The sequence below is a fragment of the Poeciliopsis prolifica genome, unplaced genomic scaffold (assembly GCF_027474105.1).
Source record: "Poeciliopsis prolifica strain line A6 unplaced genomic scaffold, Auburn_PproV2 SCAFFOLD015, whole genome shotgun sequence".
NCBI lineage: Eukaryota > Metazoa > Chordata > Actinopteri > Cyprinodontiformes > Poeciliidae > Poeciliopsis > Poeciliopsis prolifica.
The window spans coordinates 8,476,435-8,495,321 of NW_026562390.1; the positions used below are offsets into that span (position 1 = coordinate 8,476,435).

Consider the following 18,887-nt stretch of genomic DNA (forward strand, 5'->3'; position numbering starts at 1 on the left):
TTATCTGCCTCAGCGTTGTAATGTGTACCTCTCTTGATTTGTGTTTATGTACTGCACAAAGTCATGTACTGCAAATGTCCCCAGGGCCATACCTTCAACACCTCTCATCTAGACAGATTGGAACATTATAATAGCACAATTCAACTTGTTTAGGTTTGTTGTTTTGCAATATAAACCTTGAAAAGAAAAAAATTCTCGTGCATTGGTGCTACTTAGCAAGTTTGAATTGCTGAATGCTGTTTTAATTATGCATTTCAGAAGGTTGCGAAAGTAACTGAAAAGTGCCTGGAAGCTGGGACTTAATGTGGGGAAATTCAAAGTTTTCAACAGCTTATAAAAGTTAATGACAATCGTTTAATTTGCACCTTTGATGATTTTCATCCAATTAAATCAGTCACACAAACGTACCATGAAAACTCCTTCAGTAAACGTGTTGCCACAGCATGAAAATCTGACTGAGCTACTTTTCGGATCTGAAAACAATCTTGTAGGACTCAATTTCAATTGCAAAATGGTGAAATAACAAAGTCATGAAGTGACTGCAGCTTGCTGAGGTTTAGAACGGTTACTCTTGCTGCCCCAAATCACGAGTCAATACAGTTTCCTTTCCGAGTTTTTTTGTTTCAGTCGATTCACCGATACGAAAACTAGCTAACCTTGAGCCTTCCTGCAGTAACAACATTCGTATCAAAGAGTGTTGTTTACGATGCGCCTCTATAGAAACAGAGTATAAAGAATGGATGATTTTAATGTAGAAGTCAGGCTCTGTGAGGAGAAAGATAACGTTTCCCATGTCAAAGAGCGGTCACATTAGTGAAAAATGATGGAAACTACGCTGCTGTCTCGAAATGCTAAAAATCAACCAATCATTTCTACCATAACTCATCTACTGGTCCCCTCCTCTGTCTCTGTATGTTGCCTTTATGTTGAATAACCATTATTTGGATGGTTAAAGATGGAATTTAAATGACAGCAAAAAAAAAAAAAAGTTTTTCTAAGCTTAGCAGTTTTGAGAAAATCCTGAAATATTTTTGCATGGGAAAACTCTACTTTGGCACTGTCCAGAGCAAATGAAACAATTTAATAAATAGAAGAAAAAACAGCTTTTTCTTTCATAAAATGGATTGAAATAAATAACAATAAGTTAATTCCATCTCAATAAATATACCTCTTACACAAGACTCGTGTGTGTGTATATATATATATATATATATATATATATATATATATATATATATATATATATATAGATATATATATATATAGTTGTATGTTGATTGCTTTTCCTATGCAGATGCATTCCACCAGCCTTTTCTGCACTTTGGTGTGTTTTCCTTGGCTCTGAATGTCAACATCAAGACTATACAGGGAAGGTGATTTAGACTACAACGGAGAGAGGTTCCTCAACTCTCTGCATTCATCTGGAGACAGCCAGCCAAGGAAAAACTGAATTCCTGGGAAATGAAATCCTCCTTGCAAGATGAGTTTTTCTTCACCTTCTATTCTGTAGGTGTCACAGTATTTAAACTGTTGTAAACTGGTACCGTTATGCACAATCTGGAGGGTTATATGTGAATTTGCGCAGTTTGTTTCTTTAGCGGCTGTTCCATTGTCCCTCATGAACTCTCGCTGTAATCCACTTTGTCCCGTCCTGATATCAGCTGACAAAAACAAGAGGCTACACACCCTGCCCTCCAGAGCACAGTCTGACAGCAATCCCTCTGTACGCAGCATCTGCTGAGATGATCCAAAGTCCGCCGTAGTATTTTGTCGTGGCTTCCTCAGACGCAGGCACACTTCCGAGCTGAATGCTTTTTCAGCGTGTGATACACCACGTCGTCGTCCAAAAAAGACAAATCGTCATCGAAGGCGATCGGTCGACAGCAGGTGCGTGAGGGCGTGTCCTTGTCCAGCTTTTTGTTGTGTGTGAGGTTGTTCAGGATCTTGTCATAGTTGGTCTCCGCCTCAATGCAGGGCCCGCTACAGTACCGGAAGATCAGCTCCTCCTTGGTCTGGTACCCCAACCCCAAATCCGTCACATTGAGGTGGACCTCCTTTAGTAAGCAACCACGACTCTGTACAGATATCCTCTCCTTTTCTCTCTCCGCCCCGCCTCCCTTTCCTCCTCGGCCTCCTCCTCGGCCTCGACCCTTTTTCTTCCCCCCATGCCCTCTCCTCTCTTCTCTCGTGCCTCTTGTGTTTGCTGCTCCTCTCTGTCTCTGCTCCCGTCGTCCTGCAGAGTTCCCGCTAGTTTCCGATGACCTCCGGAGTCTGCCGATGGTAGCCTCGATAAAATCCATCACATCCTCAAACTGGTCTGGATAGGGAGCTGCTATGTCATCTGTAAGGTACAGAAGAAGGAGATCAGTTTATAAATCTTCAGTTTTTAAAGTGAGGCACCATATATCCAAAAGTATTGGGGCACTCGCCTTTAGACCCATGTGAATTTTAATAATAAACTATTCTTATTGCAAAAACTTTAATATGACAGGGAGTCTTTTTCTCAGACCATTCTTGCAGAAGCTTGTTTGTAGCCCAGAGGCCACGGCTCATTTCGCTCCTTCTGAATTGAGCGCTTTAACGTTTAAGTCTTTTCGTCTATTCGTCCGTCTGATCTGGTCACAGAACTGACAGTTTCAGAAGGGAAATGTGGATTTCCCTTTTCCTCAGCGAGATTCTGACTCATTTTGTGTAAACCATTACATTCTGATTCATCCTAATATAACCACCTTAGCTGATTCTTTTCAATATGGCTCGACTTCAAGCCCCCCATTAAAAGAGCACCACACCCCGTCCAGTCACTATTGGAAACCATTGGTCAGCCACTTGCATCCAGAGTGTCGCTGTTTCACTCATGATTCATACTTCATGATCATAGAAGATCGTTGGAACGTAGACTTGGACGAAGAGTTTCACTTTTTGCCCTAGTTCTGTACTCACAACTAGACTAAATTATTGCAGACAAAGCCTCCAACTATTACTTTTGAACAAGACATCAAAAATAATAAAAATAAAACAAAAACAAGAAAAACAACTCATCTACTTGATGTAGACTCTAATCTAGTGATATCAAGTCTTTCAAATCATTTTTATTTGCAACGTTTTCAGGTACCAGATGGACTTGCCAATGATTCAACAATTCAACAATGATTCAGTGGTCTGATATTTCATACAGAGCACCAAAGAGTCTAGGTTAATTGAAATACGGTTATGAAATTCCAATAAATAATATCTAATAGTTACTTTGGTTCTTGTTTCAGGAGTCAACAGGCCCAGATGGTCAGAACCACAATCAATGGATGTAGAGCCTCATGTAAAAGATACAGAAACTAATCTGCAACTATGTTAAAGTCTTACGTAAATGTTACACATTTTTATATAATTTTGTTACTTCGTATTCTTATTTTATATTATTATTAATCTCCAAATTTGTTAAATAAATAATAGAATAGAAATATTCTTTTTACCCCACAACAGGGAAATTCAGGTGTAACAGGAGCATCAAGGGATGTAGGTTCAGACAAAGATAATAAATAAATAAATAAATAATAAAAACTATATAAAATAATTAAGGACAGCATATTGTATAGTAAGAACAAGATTATGACATAAAAATAAATATGGTGCAGCTTTTAGAAACAATATACTCATACAGAGCACCAAAGAGTCTAGGTTAATTGAAATACGGTTATGAAATTCCAATAAATAAGGGGACATTCAGCATATTTTAAAAGAGTCATGCCACTTTAATATTGAGCTGTGATTATCCTAAAGCCAGCTTTGATTTTATCGTTTCTAATTTTACAAATAACACCAGAATTTTTTATGTATTGATTTCAAATAATTGTCATGTCAAGAGAAATTGTAAATGCACACTTTGTACCACTTTCAGTGATGCTATGTTGAGTTTTCTACTTAGTAACGTTCAGTTCTTCCTTTAAGGCTTTATTCTATTTTCTGATTGATATTTTGGTAATTCCTAACTTGCTCTTTGAGCGAGCTGGAGCTTTAAATACCTAATTAAAATGTCAGCGCTACAAAAGATTTTGTTGGCTTCAATTGTTTATTCTGTTCCTGCTGTTTAATTATTCTTTCTGGTGTTTATGAAGCTACAAAAAGCAATGAGTCATTGCACCAAAGCTCAGCACTTTAACCAGCAGTTGGCAAAACCTGCATTTTGACTTCCCACCTATGTAAACATTTTGCTGACAACACCCCATCCCTGAAGGAAACGAGGGTTCTTGATAAAAAAAACATGCAGGGAAGCCAAGAATTTTGTTTGAAATGATTAGGATTTACTCAAAGAATGCCTAAAGGAATCTGGAACGTTTTAAATCAGCTTCCAAACCTCACATCTGGGGTCTCCTGGCATCTGTGGGAGGCAAGTGCAACCCCATGATCAAAAAGGCCCCAGAGGATCTATAACTAAAGTTCAGGTACCAAATGTTCCGGCGCACCATCTGATGTTTGTTCCCTTTGTTAATCAACAAGTTCACTATTTGTTGTTTGGAAATCATTTTCAGGGTTTATATTTACGTAGATGTGTTTTCAGATTTTTGTGAAATACGATGTGAAATCCACCGGGCGTTTCGAAACATTACGAGCCACGAGCTCTCATTGAGATTTTATGTGACAGACCAACACAAAGTGATGCGTAATTGAGACATAGCTCTCTCTGTTTTGTTTTATTTTTTTAATTTTTATTTTTTTTGACTAATGACAAGTGTCTTGCTTGTCTTTGCTGAAATTATAGATCCAAGCTGTTTGGAAAATGTTTGTTTTGCCCACATTTTGGCGGAAATATTTCAAGCTCAGTTAGAATTAATGGAGAACATCAACGATTGTCAGTTTTAAGCTTTTGCCATAGATTTTCAATTGGATTTCGTAACTCGTCATTCCAAAACATGAACATGCGTTAATGTTTTACATGCTCATGCTGTTTGTTAATGTTGTTTCCCTGCTGGAAAGCATCCAGATTTCTCATGATCTTTTGGAAGGCACTTTTATCACAGGTCAGCATTGAGAGGACCCAAGTTAGGTTTTAAATTCAAAATATGTCAATAAAATAGCATTTTATCCATTTAGAGGTTATTACTGTAATTCAAAATCCCACTAACAGTGCTGATAATTTTACTTATTTAAAAAGGTGAATTCTGTTCTGTATTTCTTTCTCATTTCATCCTGGGAGGTTTTAAAGAAGAATCAGTGTTTACAAACGTTGTTTGCTGGACCATCCAGGTCTTCTCGTAACTCCTGGAGAGTTTGACCTCTCAGCCAAAATTTGTGAGCTTTCTCACAGGAACTGCCAAGTTTGACACAGTCGAGCACAAACAAGTCACAAATGTGCTTTAATGTCTGATGGATGTCATTGTAATATGCACAGACTTGAAAGGCTGTAAGAAAGGGAAGTCATGTGCTTTGAGTTATTCGGATGAAACAATCGAAAATATGCTGCTGTACAACTCTGTAGCATCTGCTCTGAGCAAAAAAAAAAAAAAGACGAAGACTAAGTGAAAAATTTGGACCGCGCTGAATTCCATGTTGATCACGTTAAAAAGTTATGTGAACTGGCACAGGCATGGGAACAGTGAACGAGGTCGTAAAAACGTTCCTTTCTGTCATGACTAAATTAGTCAAATGCTAATTATACTACCTGAGCATATCTGCGTAACAGGGGCAACGCCTCTGCGCTCAGATGTGCGTTAACCTGTTGTACGTGCATCAAGGAGTCACAGCCGGCGGGGAGAGATATCTGGCAGGTGGTGTTGTGGTTAACGCAGCGTCTACTCTGCAGTGTCCTCTATCTCTTCTTCTTTACCTTGGCTATCTGATCTGTCCGAGCGCCACAGCTGATTAGGCTGCCCTTCGTGTATCAGGTGAACTCTGGGGCCAATCTGTTTAGACACACCTATCCTTTGATTTAGACACCTTGCACTGTGGGTCAGGTGAAAGACGTGGTAGCTAGAGTGCACCTGCCGACAGATTATACTGGGACACCCGATGAGCTGAATCAAACTCTGCTATTATGTTGCTCGATCAATCATGGAGCGATTGAGCGAGCTGCTGTCTAAAATAAACACAAACGAGGCAGAAATGTAAAATAAGGCCCCAGACTTACAGGATTTTGTCTTTTAGGCATTATTCCTTTTAAAACTCCAGTGCACATTTCTAGAAATATCAGTCCTTTTCAATCAAATGAAAAAAAGGTTCACAATGAATTAATGTCAGATAAAGAGGTCTGACTTTATGGATCCAGCAGGGCGGATGGATAGATGGAATAGTAGGAAATAAAGTCTGTACATATAACTAATATTGCATTTTCAACATTTTTTTTCATACTATTCCAGATGTGGAAAATTGTTTGAACATAGTCAAGTTCAAAAAACTTTTCCAGCCTATGTAGGAACCCTGTTTTGGCATGAATCTCATTAAAAGCGGAAGCCTGCACATTCCAGTCACAAAATTTAACAGCAAACCATGTTTTTATTTGACATTAAGCATAAACCGAGCGACCCATCCCCTCTCCCCGCATGGCCGCTTTGTTTACACTGTTCCTGAAGACTTCATCGTCTAGGGATACACTGCAGATCAGTGATGTCACCGCGCTCCAAACACAATATGAAGTGGCAAAGACAAACACATGCCCCAAATGTTCCATGCCTTATCTAGTTGTTGGCTGTGATTACTCCAAAGTGAGGATGACACAGTGTCACACTGATCCAAACAGAATAAATTCCTGCCCACTGTCTCTGTCGGAACGAATGTAAACACAGGGGGCTTATTCAGTGCTTCAGACAAGCCTTTGCACCTTAAAAAACCTCCTGTGACCTGGTTCAGCGTCTCCTCTGAAACCTGCCATGATGTCTGAGTTTCGGCATGGGTGTCTGAGGCACTGAGAGGCAGGGGGTGAATGTAAACACGGGGAGACAGGGAGATGTGAAGAGTGAAGTCTGCTGAGGATTGGAGCTGTTCAAAGTCTTTTGCATGCTGCTGGTTTGTTTAGACAACATGATGATGTAACACAAAAGCAGCAATAAATCACAAATTAAGACCTTCATCTGATAACCTCTGAGTTGGATTGTTCACCCAGTAGTAATCACTTTACAGGGTGTTTTTCAAGAGCAATAGGTTAAGATGCACCACATTATTTAGCATTTAAACGTGACTTAGCAATATTTATGTGCATTTAGACAGTCGATGCTGTTTATTTTACTTATTGCACGTGTCCTTTCTTGACTGGCCAAGCAAACAGGATGGTGTGTCTTTATAATATCAGGACAAATTTGTTCCACAAAAGAGGAAAAATAAGTTATTCCCCCGTGTGCTTAACTGACTTGTCCAAGACTGGGAACTGAACATATATGACTGATCCTACTCAAAGAGAACTGTTGCTATTACACATCTTATACTGATATATCTGATCAGATGTCTTACACTGATCTTCCATGGAGATCTCCTGAAGGTTGTGCTCTTCACGCTGGAACAGTGACTCTTCGTCTTCCACAGGCAGAGACCCAGAATCACGGTAGCTGTTGGGGAAGCGAGTCCTCTTGGCTTGCAGAGCGTTTTGGTAGAGAGGCCGTGTAGCGACAGAGGTCAGGAGCAAGAAACACGTGGCCAGAACATCCCATAACTTCATCTTAGACTCAGTTCCTATGATGAAAGCTGCAAAACAAACCTTGGTCAGTCTTGCCGTTTCAAAGACGCTCATGAATAAAGTTGGCTTGGCTTTATAGATGCGCTGTAGCATTTATATTTTGAGGCCAAACAAATTAGAAAAACATCTGATTTCTCCCAGAAAGCCAACCAATGCTTTTCAAAGCATGCACATGAAACAATACAGTGACTAGACGTACCACAACTCATATTATACTGGTAACAGTGCCAACATGTCAACAAGGTTTGATTCCGATTTTGTTTTTGTGTCTCAACATATAAATCTATCGATGAAATTGTACAACAGCAGATTGAGACACTACAAAAAATTATTTGGGAAGGCATTAAATTTTAGTCACTTTATTGTCACTGAATTCTAGGATACTAAAATGTGAATGTAAAGTCAAAATATTGTTAAATTCCAATAACTTCTACATTTCTTGCGGGGCAAAAAAAGTAGAATTACTATTTCAACAACACATAATGAGGAGGGTAAAACAAACCTGTTTCACAACAGACTAAACCCAGATCACATTCCCTGCTCTGCTGGTGGAGAAGGAATAAGATTAACAATGTTAAAGAGGAGTAACAATTCTTCCTTAACATTTGAATGACATTTTAACTGAAAATATTATTTCAGTCAACTTTATTCTGATTTACAGATTTACAGGACTAAAGATAAATCAGGCAATGGCAATTTTTGGCTCGTTTTCAGACAATTTTACATTTTTGTGAAAATCGTCCAATTTGTGACAATTTTGACATAGGCTGCTTTATAAATTAATATATTTAGCGGGGAACAGTGGATATGCGTGGACATGTTTTTGTGTCTGACTATAGCAGTGCTTAGTTACAGTTATTCAATTGTTTCGACATTTTGATAACATTGAGACATCAGCGGTTGTTCTAACATGGGCGACTTTTCACCTTTCACTTTTCAACCACGTTTTAACATTATGTAGCTCGAGAGCTGATGTCACTTTCAGGAAAAACATTGCTCATTGGGATTTTTTGGCTTCAGAAAATTGGCTTTTCTGCTTTAGCTGTAGCTCCAAAGCGAAAGTCAAATTTTCTTAGCCAACAGACCATCTATACTCTAACTACAAATGCTAATGAGTAGCATTATTAGCAGTGGTTTGTGTTTATGCCACTTTATTAGAATAAATTTAAAACATTTGTTTAGCTAGCGCTACCAAGTCACTTTCTTGTGTTGCTGACTTTGAGGAATATTTTAGTGACACTGAAGAGGTTAAAGTGAGACTTTCTGTCAAATTTGGCTGCATCACTTGGAGGTTTGTAAACCTTTTAAACCTTAAAGTTTAATTTCATACCTTTGCTGCAATTTTTTATTTTTGCTTATTTTTGACATGCGAGGACAAAACACATAAGCAAAATAAAATTTGTAATTATATGCCTATCACCCCCCCCCCCACACACACACACACACCCCCATATATATATATATATATATATATATATATATATATATATATATATATATATATATATATATATATATATATATATATATATATATATATATATATTTTTTTTTTAACAAGAAAGAAGCCTGATTCACATCTACCTGCATGAAATATAAGCAAATTACTCAGCTTGTTTCTACAGTTTATTTATGTCAATGTGATATTCTGTCAAAGTCTCATACCCAGATCATTTACGCGCAAACATTTGGCGTTTTGGATGAAATACGTTTTCTCTCATCTGATGTCAGATGATGCGCAAAGGGTGCGACTCACAAACAAGAAAACAAACACGCGCAAACGCGGCTGGTGAAAGCGCGCACCGAAGCGTTCTGGCAATGATAGCCTAAATAATGGGGTGAGCTGGCCAGATGGCGATCCGCGGAGCTTACGTGACTCTGTCTAATGGCACGTTGAGTCTGCTGTAAACCTAAACAGCTACGTATGGATACACACTAAACCTGAACGAAGTGTCTAAATGCGTAATTTCATATTTAATTTGCTATTTTAAAGAAAAAAAACATGAAAATGAGGCTCATTTTGCTTGAGATTTATACTCCCTGTAACGAAGAGCGATTACAGATTCACTTACCTTACATATGGCCCATGCAGACCTAATATTTTCTTAGTAGTTTATAGTAAAATCCAAACAGAAAGCGCAACTCCTGGAGTGTCCCCAGCTGACTTAGCTGCGTAAATCATGTCAGAGTCTCCAAAAGGAGAATTCCCTTAAATCAATATTAGTCCAAGTACAGGAGGAAAAAGGCCTCTCTGTTGTGCCAGATTTGTTCTCCGTATTCCGACTCAGTGCGCTGAATAAACCATGCGTCTCTGAAGACGGCGGACCAAAGTGCCTCTGCGCCTAGCGGAGTACAGTTGCAGTCGCTGATTAATTGGATGCTACGTTTCCACTCTGGAAATCCGAGAGAGCTCCACCATCTCCGATCGAAAGGAGTCCAATAAAGACATCAGAATGTCCAACAGACTAGAAAAGCCCCAGAGGTGTGTTGTTACCGTTCATCTGCCTCTTGGTAAAACAGCCCAGTTGTACTTTGTCCAGAATCTCCGGTATTTCTCACCAATCTCGCCATAGTAAACAACAGATATTCAGATAAGTGTTTTCTACTTCCTCCAAGTCACTCTGTGTTTACGCAGAAGTCTCCACACGCGTCGTCCTCATATTGGACTGAAGCAGGGGCAGATGTCTGCGCACAGCACCGCGCCAGGCGCAGAGGGGCTGTTTGGAAAGATTTATAGTTCAATGCTCTCTGACGTTTGGGGGGCAGTTGGTGTCCGCCCCCTCTTTTATAGAGCCATGCAGCGCAAACAGTGAGTAACAGAGGTCCGCATTTCTCTCCAAACCACCCCTGGAGCCTTGTTTGGAGGAGCGAAGTTTTCAGATGTCTTGAGGATTATGTCACACATCCTGATGTCCTCGGATTAGATTTCAGTATGCGGAATGCGATTTGGAGATGTTCTGTTGCGGTGCATGTTTCTAACCTGATCTCCGCGCTCCGTGCGCCTGCAGTGTCAAGTTCCGTCTCAGGGCTGCACACAGCTCAAATGCAGGAGTGCCACTTCACCTGCTATTTACTCGGAGCGTGCTCGTGCAGACGCGAAGGGAGCTTTTAAGGAACTACTTTTTTTCTGGGCTGCTTTAAATTTGAGAGTTTATTTCAGTGCAAACTCGATGCTGAGAGAGAGAGAGAGAGAGAGAGAGAAAGAGAGAGAGAAGTTCATTGGCGCATGTTGGTGTGGGAGTAATTGGGTTCTGGTCAAAGTGATGAGAGAAACCTGGGAAAGCAGCAGCGTTAGACAGCCTGCTTTCCAAGGGCACTCATAGAAAATTTGAATTTAATGGTCAGATGTGAGCAGTTAAAAATCTTGGGGTGGTACAGCAGATCAAAAAACGATTGTATTTTATTTCATTTTCTTTTCTTTTATTAGCCATGATACTATGGTGAAAATTTAGATTCCATTGAAAAAAATCTTGATTCTCTTTATAATGAAAAAAAAAAAAAAAACGTAATGAGTTGTATTTTATTATTATTATTATTATTATTATTATTATTATTATTACTATTTTTTATAATTAAGTTTATACCAAAATGAGTTGTTTTGATTTAGGAATCTTAAGTTTGCTCATTCCAAAAAAAAAAAAAAAAACAAACAAAAAAAAAAAACAACAATAAAATAATGAAAGTAATAATAATAAAATGAAAGGCAATGTTCAAATTTATTGTAGCTGGGGGAGCCACGGGATGAAAAATAAATAAAGTTTTCTTGAACAACTTGGCTAAAGCTTTTCCACATGTTTAATTCGGTGGTTTAAATCTGATTTGTAGGTTGTGAATCAACAAATTTAAAGGCTTTTTTAAATGTATGTTTTTATACAGCATAAACTCCTTTTAACCACCTGTTATTGAACAATTTACCCAATTAAAATAGAATTAAAAAGTATTTTGTAGTTTGCAGTGTTTCTAATGTTACATCACCTACAAAATGAGTTCTATGTTATGCGGTTGGGTGTTTACATGTGCTCACCCAGAAGACCATCATGCAATGAACGGTCACTGCTAATTTCTAATAGATATATTTCTATAAGACAGCGTTGCCGGAGTTGGAGGTTGCTCAGTAAGCCTGTAGAAGTGCTCACTGCCCTCTTTGGTCCCCCCTTGGTGACGCCACTGCTGCTTATTTATCTCCTGCAGATCTGAATTCCACAAGTTACTCACTGAAACTCAGTGTTCCCGAGCCAGGACACCAGATCCGACCACAGGTAAACACTTGCGTGTCCAAGAAGCGCTCTGGTTCGAATTTTTACGTGCGACGCTCTTACAAAAAAAGAGAGAAAGAAGGCGAGCTGTTCAATAAAAGGCTGAAACTCCTCACTCTGACACCCTAAATCCGCACTGACTTACCTGTTACTCAGCAGCATTAAAGTTCAGATTTGTTTGCTCACAATCCCAAAACGTCTTGTTTATACATGTTTTTCTTTCAGGCAATTTAGCTGGGCCCTGCCCATCCGTGCTTCGTCGACGTTGCACTCTGCCAAGTCCTCATCATATGGATTCCTCCCTGTCAAGTTCTCACATGGTTTTATTGTGTTACCAGACAGCTGCGGCTTCATTTTCAGTGACAATACCCGGTTAATTTTAACTCAGCTCATACTTATTTTGCAATTCTTAATTCTTTTCACATCATCTCGTCTTTTGAAGGAATGCGAGTTTTACTTTTCAAAGGCTCCTATTACCTTTTGACTATCAAAACCTAATTCTTCCTCACTGACGGCGTTTGTGATACGATTTACTGATTCAATGTTTTTGTCTTCCTGAGTATCACTTCTTAAGCCTCCTTTACAAAAGGACAACATGGTCATAAACGGCCATGACAAAGGATCATGGAAAAACAGGAAGTGTTGTTAATTTCCTTTTTAAGTTTTCAGCTCTTAGGTGGAAACGCCTAATGCTTCAAATTCTTACTTTTTACAATCACTCATCACCACAATTGAATTGAAAATGAATAGAAAATCAGTTTGTCTTTTTGTTTGACTAGAAGATAGGATTTTTGTCCCCCTGCCAGTGCATGCTGGATCGCCTTAAGGCTCTGCACAACCCTAAACAAGCATATGCAGGTGAAAAAGCTCAAAGATTGAAAGTCGTCTTTTAACACTGTTTAAACAAACTCACACTGGTGAATATAATATGAACAGACATTCAGAGAAATCAGATTATAGCCTGATTGCAGAGTGTTGCTAGTGTGGGTATTGAAGATGACTCAGAGTTTGACAGCAGTCAAATTCAGTCTCATTTGCAGCCTTTTAGCATGTCATAAAACTATGAAAGAATGTTGTTTTAAGTGGAAATTTCAGACATAAAATATCTAATTTAGCATCTATATCACCCCACTACCTGACAGAAGACATCACTATCAGCTGCATGAACAGGCAGGCTTAAGCATTTATGAATCAACCCAAATATTTTGTCCTTTGGTCTCAGATTTAGTAAATTAATTTTACTTATAAAATAAGTTTAAAATAATATAATTGGGCTGCACAACGAGCACCTAAACCAGCAAAAACTCCCCAAGATGTTAAGGGAACACAGTTTGAAGACAATGCAGAAAATGTCAGTTTTGGTAAAGCTGTTTTAACTCTCCAAGTGCAAGCCGCTTTCCTTTTACTAACTTTTAGTAAGATGATCAAAAGTCTGAATAAATAATAAATTTATATGTTTGGGATAAGTAGGCTTTCATGCAAATTTTAGCATATAAAAGAGTTTGCTGCAACTCTGAGCAACACCAGCAATAACTGTGACTGAAAAAGTGTGAAATACTAATTTGACCACCCATTAAATGGGATACCAGAAAGTGACATAACCACTATTTTCCATAATTATATAAATTTAAGAAAGCGTAGAAAAAATATAGACATGTTGTCCAAAAAAAAAATAAAACCACCAATAATTAAAACAAGACCAACAAACTGATGTAACCCTGCAGATGGTCAGAAAAAAAGTTGTCAATGATTTAACAGAAAACACCCTGTAAAAGCAGACTTTGAAAACAACAACAACAGGAAAAAAAGCTGAAAAAAGTTTCCATTATTTTCACAGTGGGAATGGAAGACAGACAATTAAATAGGTGAAAACAACCATTCTCCTTTATTTTCGAGATCCGAGATCTCGTTTACAAGAGAGACCTCTTTTGATTTATTTAAACATCACCATAAGATTTACTGGTAAAAACCTACCACAAAGAGAAGTAAAAAAAACATTAATGTTCCAGGAAATCCCAGAAAAAGCCTGCTAATCCAGTAATTTATCTTAAGCACTGAACAGAAAAACACTTAAAGGCCACCAACAAACTGTCAAATAACAGCATTATTCTGGGAGAGTGGATGCCACAAAAGGCTTATGTTTTATTCTTCCAATTTACACAAACGTCTGTAAAACACAATATATATATGTCCGTACATATATACAGTTAATTTTACTGTTTAGTAGATTAATGTTGATTAGAAATAGAGACTCAGCCTATTAAAGGCTCAAACCCATTACGCCATTTGGGTCTTTGTGCTTGACAGACGTCTCTGAGAGACATGTGCACAGTGGCTGTATTGTTGATAGGATCTGCAGACGTGTCCCCAGAAAATGTCCCCTGCCCTCCTCCGCCTCCGCCTCATCCAGACAGAGCAGTGAAGATAAGAACGACCAAGAATAGGCTCATCTTCGCTTCATGTGGGAGCGCTGCAGACTCTGTGTCATAAGTTCCTTGAGCTGAAAGCCTTTAGTGACTTCAATATTCATTTGCAAACATGAGTAAGACAGAGGAATCACCACCACACGGGGTGTGATGAAGAGGCTCGTCACTCGATCTGAAAAGCTCTCTTTTATGTTTTGCGGTGCTGATGGAATAATAACCCTGATTTCTGCATTCATTCCTCCACTCAGCACTGACAGCCCCTCAGATGGAAGCATCAAGGAGTTCCCACAAAGTCTACAAAGCCATTCAACAATACTCGCAGTAACAACCGGATCATTTTGCTTCAGTTTGTCAGATTTAAATTGACATTAAAATAAAACAATTTTAAAATATATATGTATATTTTTTAAAATAATAAATATATATATATATTTGAGAGTTTGGTAAATTAAGTTGCAAGTTCACATTTGAACTTTTAAAAGCCAGCAAAGTGTGCAGTTTCATGAACTGAAATGACAGCTTTTTGCAGTTATGCTACAGCACTACTGTAATTTCATGATGATAAATGTGATGAAATCACAGTAACCATGTTGTATAATTACTGTGCTATTTTAAGGAAATTACAGTAACTAATCAAAATACAATAAAACTGTAATTAAATTATAGTAAAACTGCAATAAAATTACAGTCAAATTGTAATAAAATTACAGTAAAACTGAAATAGAATTACAGTAAGGCTACTGTAAAGTTACTGTAATTTCTTTACTGCAACAATTACAGAAACTTACTGGCAACCCCGCTGCCAGTAAGTTACTTTAAATTCTGCAGTGACTTTTGTAACAGGGTGGTTCTGTTTACCATCAGGCTGTAAAAAGCTAATCTGAAACAAATGTGTGACATTACTAACTGATTTATTTTCCAAGAACTTTATCCCGTCTTTAAGCATGCACTACATCAATTTGTGGTGACGATATTTTGTTTAAAACGTTGTCTTTTATGATTTTATGCAAAACAAAACGCAGCTGACATCTTCTGCCTCTGACTTTCATGGCACACTTCTTGATATGTGATGGAATTGGGGCATTTTGTATTTATGGTTCAATCTGGTTTTATGTGTTTTAGAGGAATAACAGTTACTACACAAGATTCATGACTGCGCAGTGCATTTAACTGATGGAAATTATTTAATTGAAAGAAAATCTGAAGAAGATTTGTTATTGTAGTCCAGCTGCTTTCGGTCTCCGAGTACTAAGTATCATAAAATGCTCCTAGGTTTTGACTTATACTGCTGTCATGCAGTTTAATTGGGGAAAAGGAATTAGTTGCAATCAGAGTGTCTACGCAAGTAGTTTATGTTTATTTTGCTAATAAAGGTCAAATCAATTTAAATGTGTTCTCTAACATTTAACAGGCTCTAATAATTTCCGGTCTAACATACCTCTACAACATTGTTGTTTTTCAATGTTGGAAGAAAATATGAACAATCCAGACAGTATTTTACTGAACTGAATTTCTCAGTTATATATATATATATATATATATATATATATATATATATATAATATATATATATATATATATATATATATATATATATATATATATATATATATATATATATATATATATATATATATATATATATATATATATAAACTGTATTAATACATGTGAATAAAAAGTATCAGCAATCTCTAAATCTATCAAGAATATTCTACACTGAACATTATTTCTCATCACTAAATAAATAATGTTATTGAAGATTGTGCTTTTTTTTTTGATCGCGCAATTTTCTTTTTTTCTAATGATCTAATCAACTTAACTATTTCAACACCATCTGAGGAGAGAACGTTTTCCTGAGCCGATTAAGGTTTAGCAGCGGATCTCAGAGGTTTAACAACTTCATTTGAAATTCTAATCAACTTCTAATGCCCATCATTAGTTTTTTTGGGGAAAAAACTGACTGACAAAAAGGAGCAATTTAAAGTTTGAAAATTACAGCAATTTAGATGTTTCTCCCGAGGTGCAAAACTAAACTATGGTTTAGTTTCTTTGTCAACCAGAATCAAGCTTGTTGCTCACACTAGGAACTGACTTGGATTTTGGTTAATCTGACTCTAAATTTAATTGGATGCTTGAGAACAATATTATGCTTAAATTCTAGTCATATGTTGTTGTTTTTTTAAATAAAAACTTGGGTTAAAACATTCCTTTTTAAAAGAATTTATAGTTACGCCTTGTTTTAGACACCCTTCCTGTGACAGCGCCCTACACACTTCTTTGCAGCTCCGGTAAACATCTCTAAATAGTCTAAATTAGTCTTTTAATGTTATAGTAACATATCACACTGCTAAAAGTGAGAGAAACTAACCTTTAGGCTGAGTACACTTTTTCAGAAATTAATGAACACTTTACTTAAAATTGCAGCTTTGCAATTTAAAGTTGATTAAAAGTCCTGAACTTTTTATTACATTTCCACCCGTTTCTTCCAGCTGATTTTCAAAATAAGCAAAGCAGGAGAACGCTCAGTTAACCCTCGTGTGAACAGATCATTCTGTTTACTCTCCCTGTCCTACGGGTCAAAAATGACTAACAAAAGCCCCAAAATAAAGCAAATTAATTGAATTTTAAATCCAAAAGCTATTTTTGCTTGATGAAACAATCTAACATTTATTAATTTGATTAAAGTTTTTGACATGTATTTTTGTTACACAATGCAAAAAGATGGTAAAAGCAGTTTTCTTTTACACAGTAAATGTTTATTATTGTAATTATATAAATGTGAATTTATTACTTCCGAATTAATTATACTGAAAGGAAAAAAAAGTCAACAATTTGAAACTTTTTAGTCAACGGTCCAACAACAATCTCTCGTAACAAAATGTTGCTTGATTTTATAACAATTTAACATCAGCTCTTATTATATGAGATGTTCAACACGTCTTCTGCTCAATATGAGGTACTGAACATAAGAACAGCTTCACGAGAAGATGCTCATCTCATGAAGATGAACATCCTCAATACAAGATGAAGAACATCTTCTGTTTAACAAAAGATGTTCTTATGTTCAACATCTTCAACATAAGCCAAAGAACATCCTATCCTTCCTACTCCACGTTAAACAAAAGATGAAGGACATCCTACGTTGAACACAAAATGTTCAACACAAGATGTTCAAGAAAATCCTCATAGCGTGGAGATGTTCTTCACCATAAGAAGACGCTCGTCTTCAACACAAGAATTTGTTCAACATTAGATGTTCAACTTCTTATGCTGACGATCTCATGTAGGACGGTATGTGCAAACGTAGCACCTGTCAGTGAAACGTCTACTCCTGGCTTCAGCAAGGAACCAACTAGGGATACTCAGATTCAGCATAGCTTCATATCCTCTATACCTAATTTGTTTTTATGATGTCTTAGATTGTTTTTTGTTGTGTTTAGAAGCTTGATGTGAGGGATTAGCTGCAGATTGAGAGGGCAGGTGCAGGTCAAATCCAAGTTCTATTTGTACATCAATCCAGCTTCTTTGATATGTGTGTGTGGGTATAATTCAGAATAAGTCAGAACTGACCCATAAAACAATCCTTACACCCAAGTTTTGTGCAGCAAAACATGGAAATATAAATAAAAACAAAGCATCACTTTTTCTAATGATGGGGTCAATTTAGAAAAAGTTATACAATTTCAAGTTGGAAACAGATAGTTTAAGGTATATTTTCTACAGCTAAACATGGTAGTTGGTCACTTTTGAGCCACAAGATAACACCAGGATTAAAGTAAGACAGATCCCGTTACTCTCTGCAGGTCAGGAAATGAATATAAGAAAAAAGTTACTTGCCTAAACTTACAATAACAGTGAGGAGAGGTTAAAAGCAATGTTAAAGAACAGATGTAAAAAAAGTTTCACCACCACAGAGAGCGACCATGTCATGAAATCCATCTGACACAAAGTACAACAAACCAAGAGAACAACAGAAACATCAGGCTTCTGGTCACCAATGATGAAACAACACAAATTCAAATCAGTTCAGAACCATGGATAGCGATCGGATCATTTTTGACACTTTATCAATTTCAACTCAGAGCCTGAAGCCTGGTTGACTCGTTAAACCCTACACCCCTGAAGCTCTGCCTCTGGACTTGTACCAGTTCAGTCACGCCTCCAATTACCAACATTTGGAAATTTTAAAATGCTACAGGAGCTTTAACTGTGATTTGATCACATACGAGTAACATTCTGACTTGATCAGGTGTGAAACAATGGATGAGTATGTGAAACTACACCTTATGACCACTGCTAAGCATGGTAGAGGATCTGTAATGCTGTGGGCTTGTTTCTCTTCCAAAGCCCCTAAAATTGCAATAGAGTGAGAGAGAGAAAAATGTCAGGATGTTTTAAATAAAAAGAAGGAGCGAAAACTGAAAGCAAGTCATCATTGAAATTTATTTAAAGAAATTCAATAGAAAATCAACTTTTAGGATTCTGAGTCAGAATGTGCCATTATAAAAAGAAATAAATAAAAAAAGCCTTCACCTTTTTACGCTC

At 37.3% G+C, this 18,887-nt stretch overlaps 1 protein-coding gene across 3 annotated transcripts; it reads right to left on the reverse strand.

The window, feature by feature from the left end:
* Positions 1–1,269: 1,269 nt before the first annotated feature.
* Positions 1,270–11,931, reverse strand: gdnfa (glial cell derived neurotrophic factor a). Of its 3 annotated transcripts, none has more exons than XM_055040394.1 (3): positions 11,873–11,931; positions 7,435–7,665; positions 1,270–2,341 (listed from the first exon to the last, which is right to left on the reverse strand). In XM_055040394.1, exons 2-3 carry the CDS (start codon positions 7,637–7,639, stop codon positions 1,782–1,784), a joined length of 765 nt encoding a protein of 254 aa, XP_054896369.1. In that variant the 5' UTR covers positions 7,640–7,665; positions 11,873–11,931; the 3' UTR covers positions 1,270–1,781. The 3 variants fall into 3 exon arrangements, with proteins under 3 accessions (XP_054896369.1, XP_054896368.1, XP_054896367.1); XM_055040393.1 differs by lacking the exon at positions 11,873–11,931 and adding an exon at positions 9,730–10,383; XM_055040392.1 differs by lacking the exon at positions 11,873–11,931 and having other exon boundaries at positions 7,435–7,785.
* Positions 11,932–18,887: the final 6,956 nt, after the last annotated feature.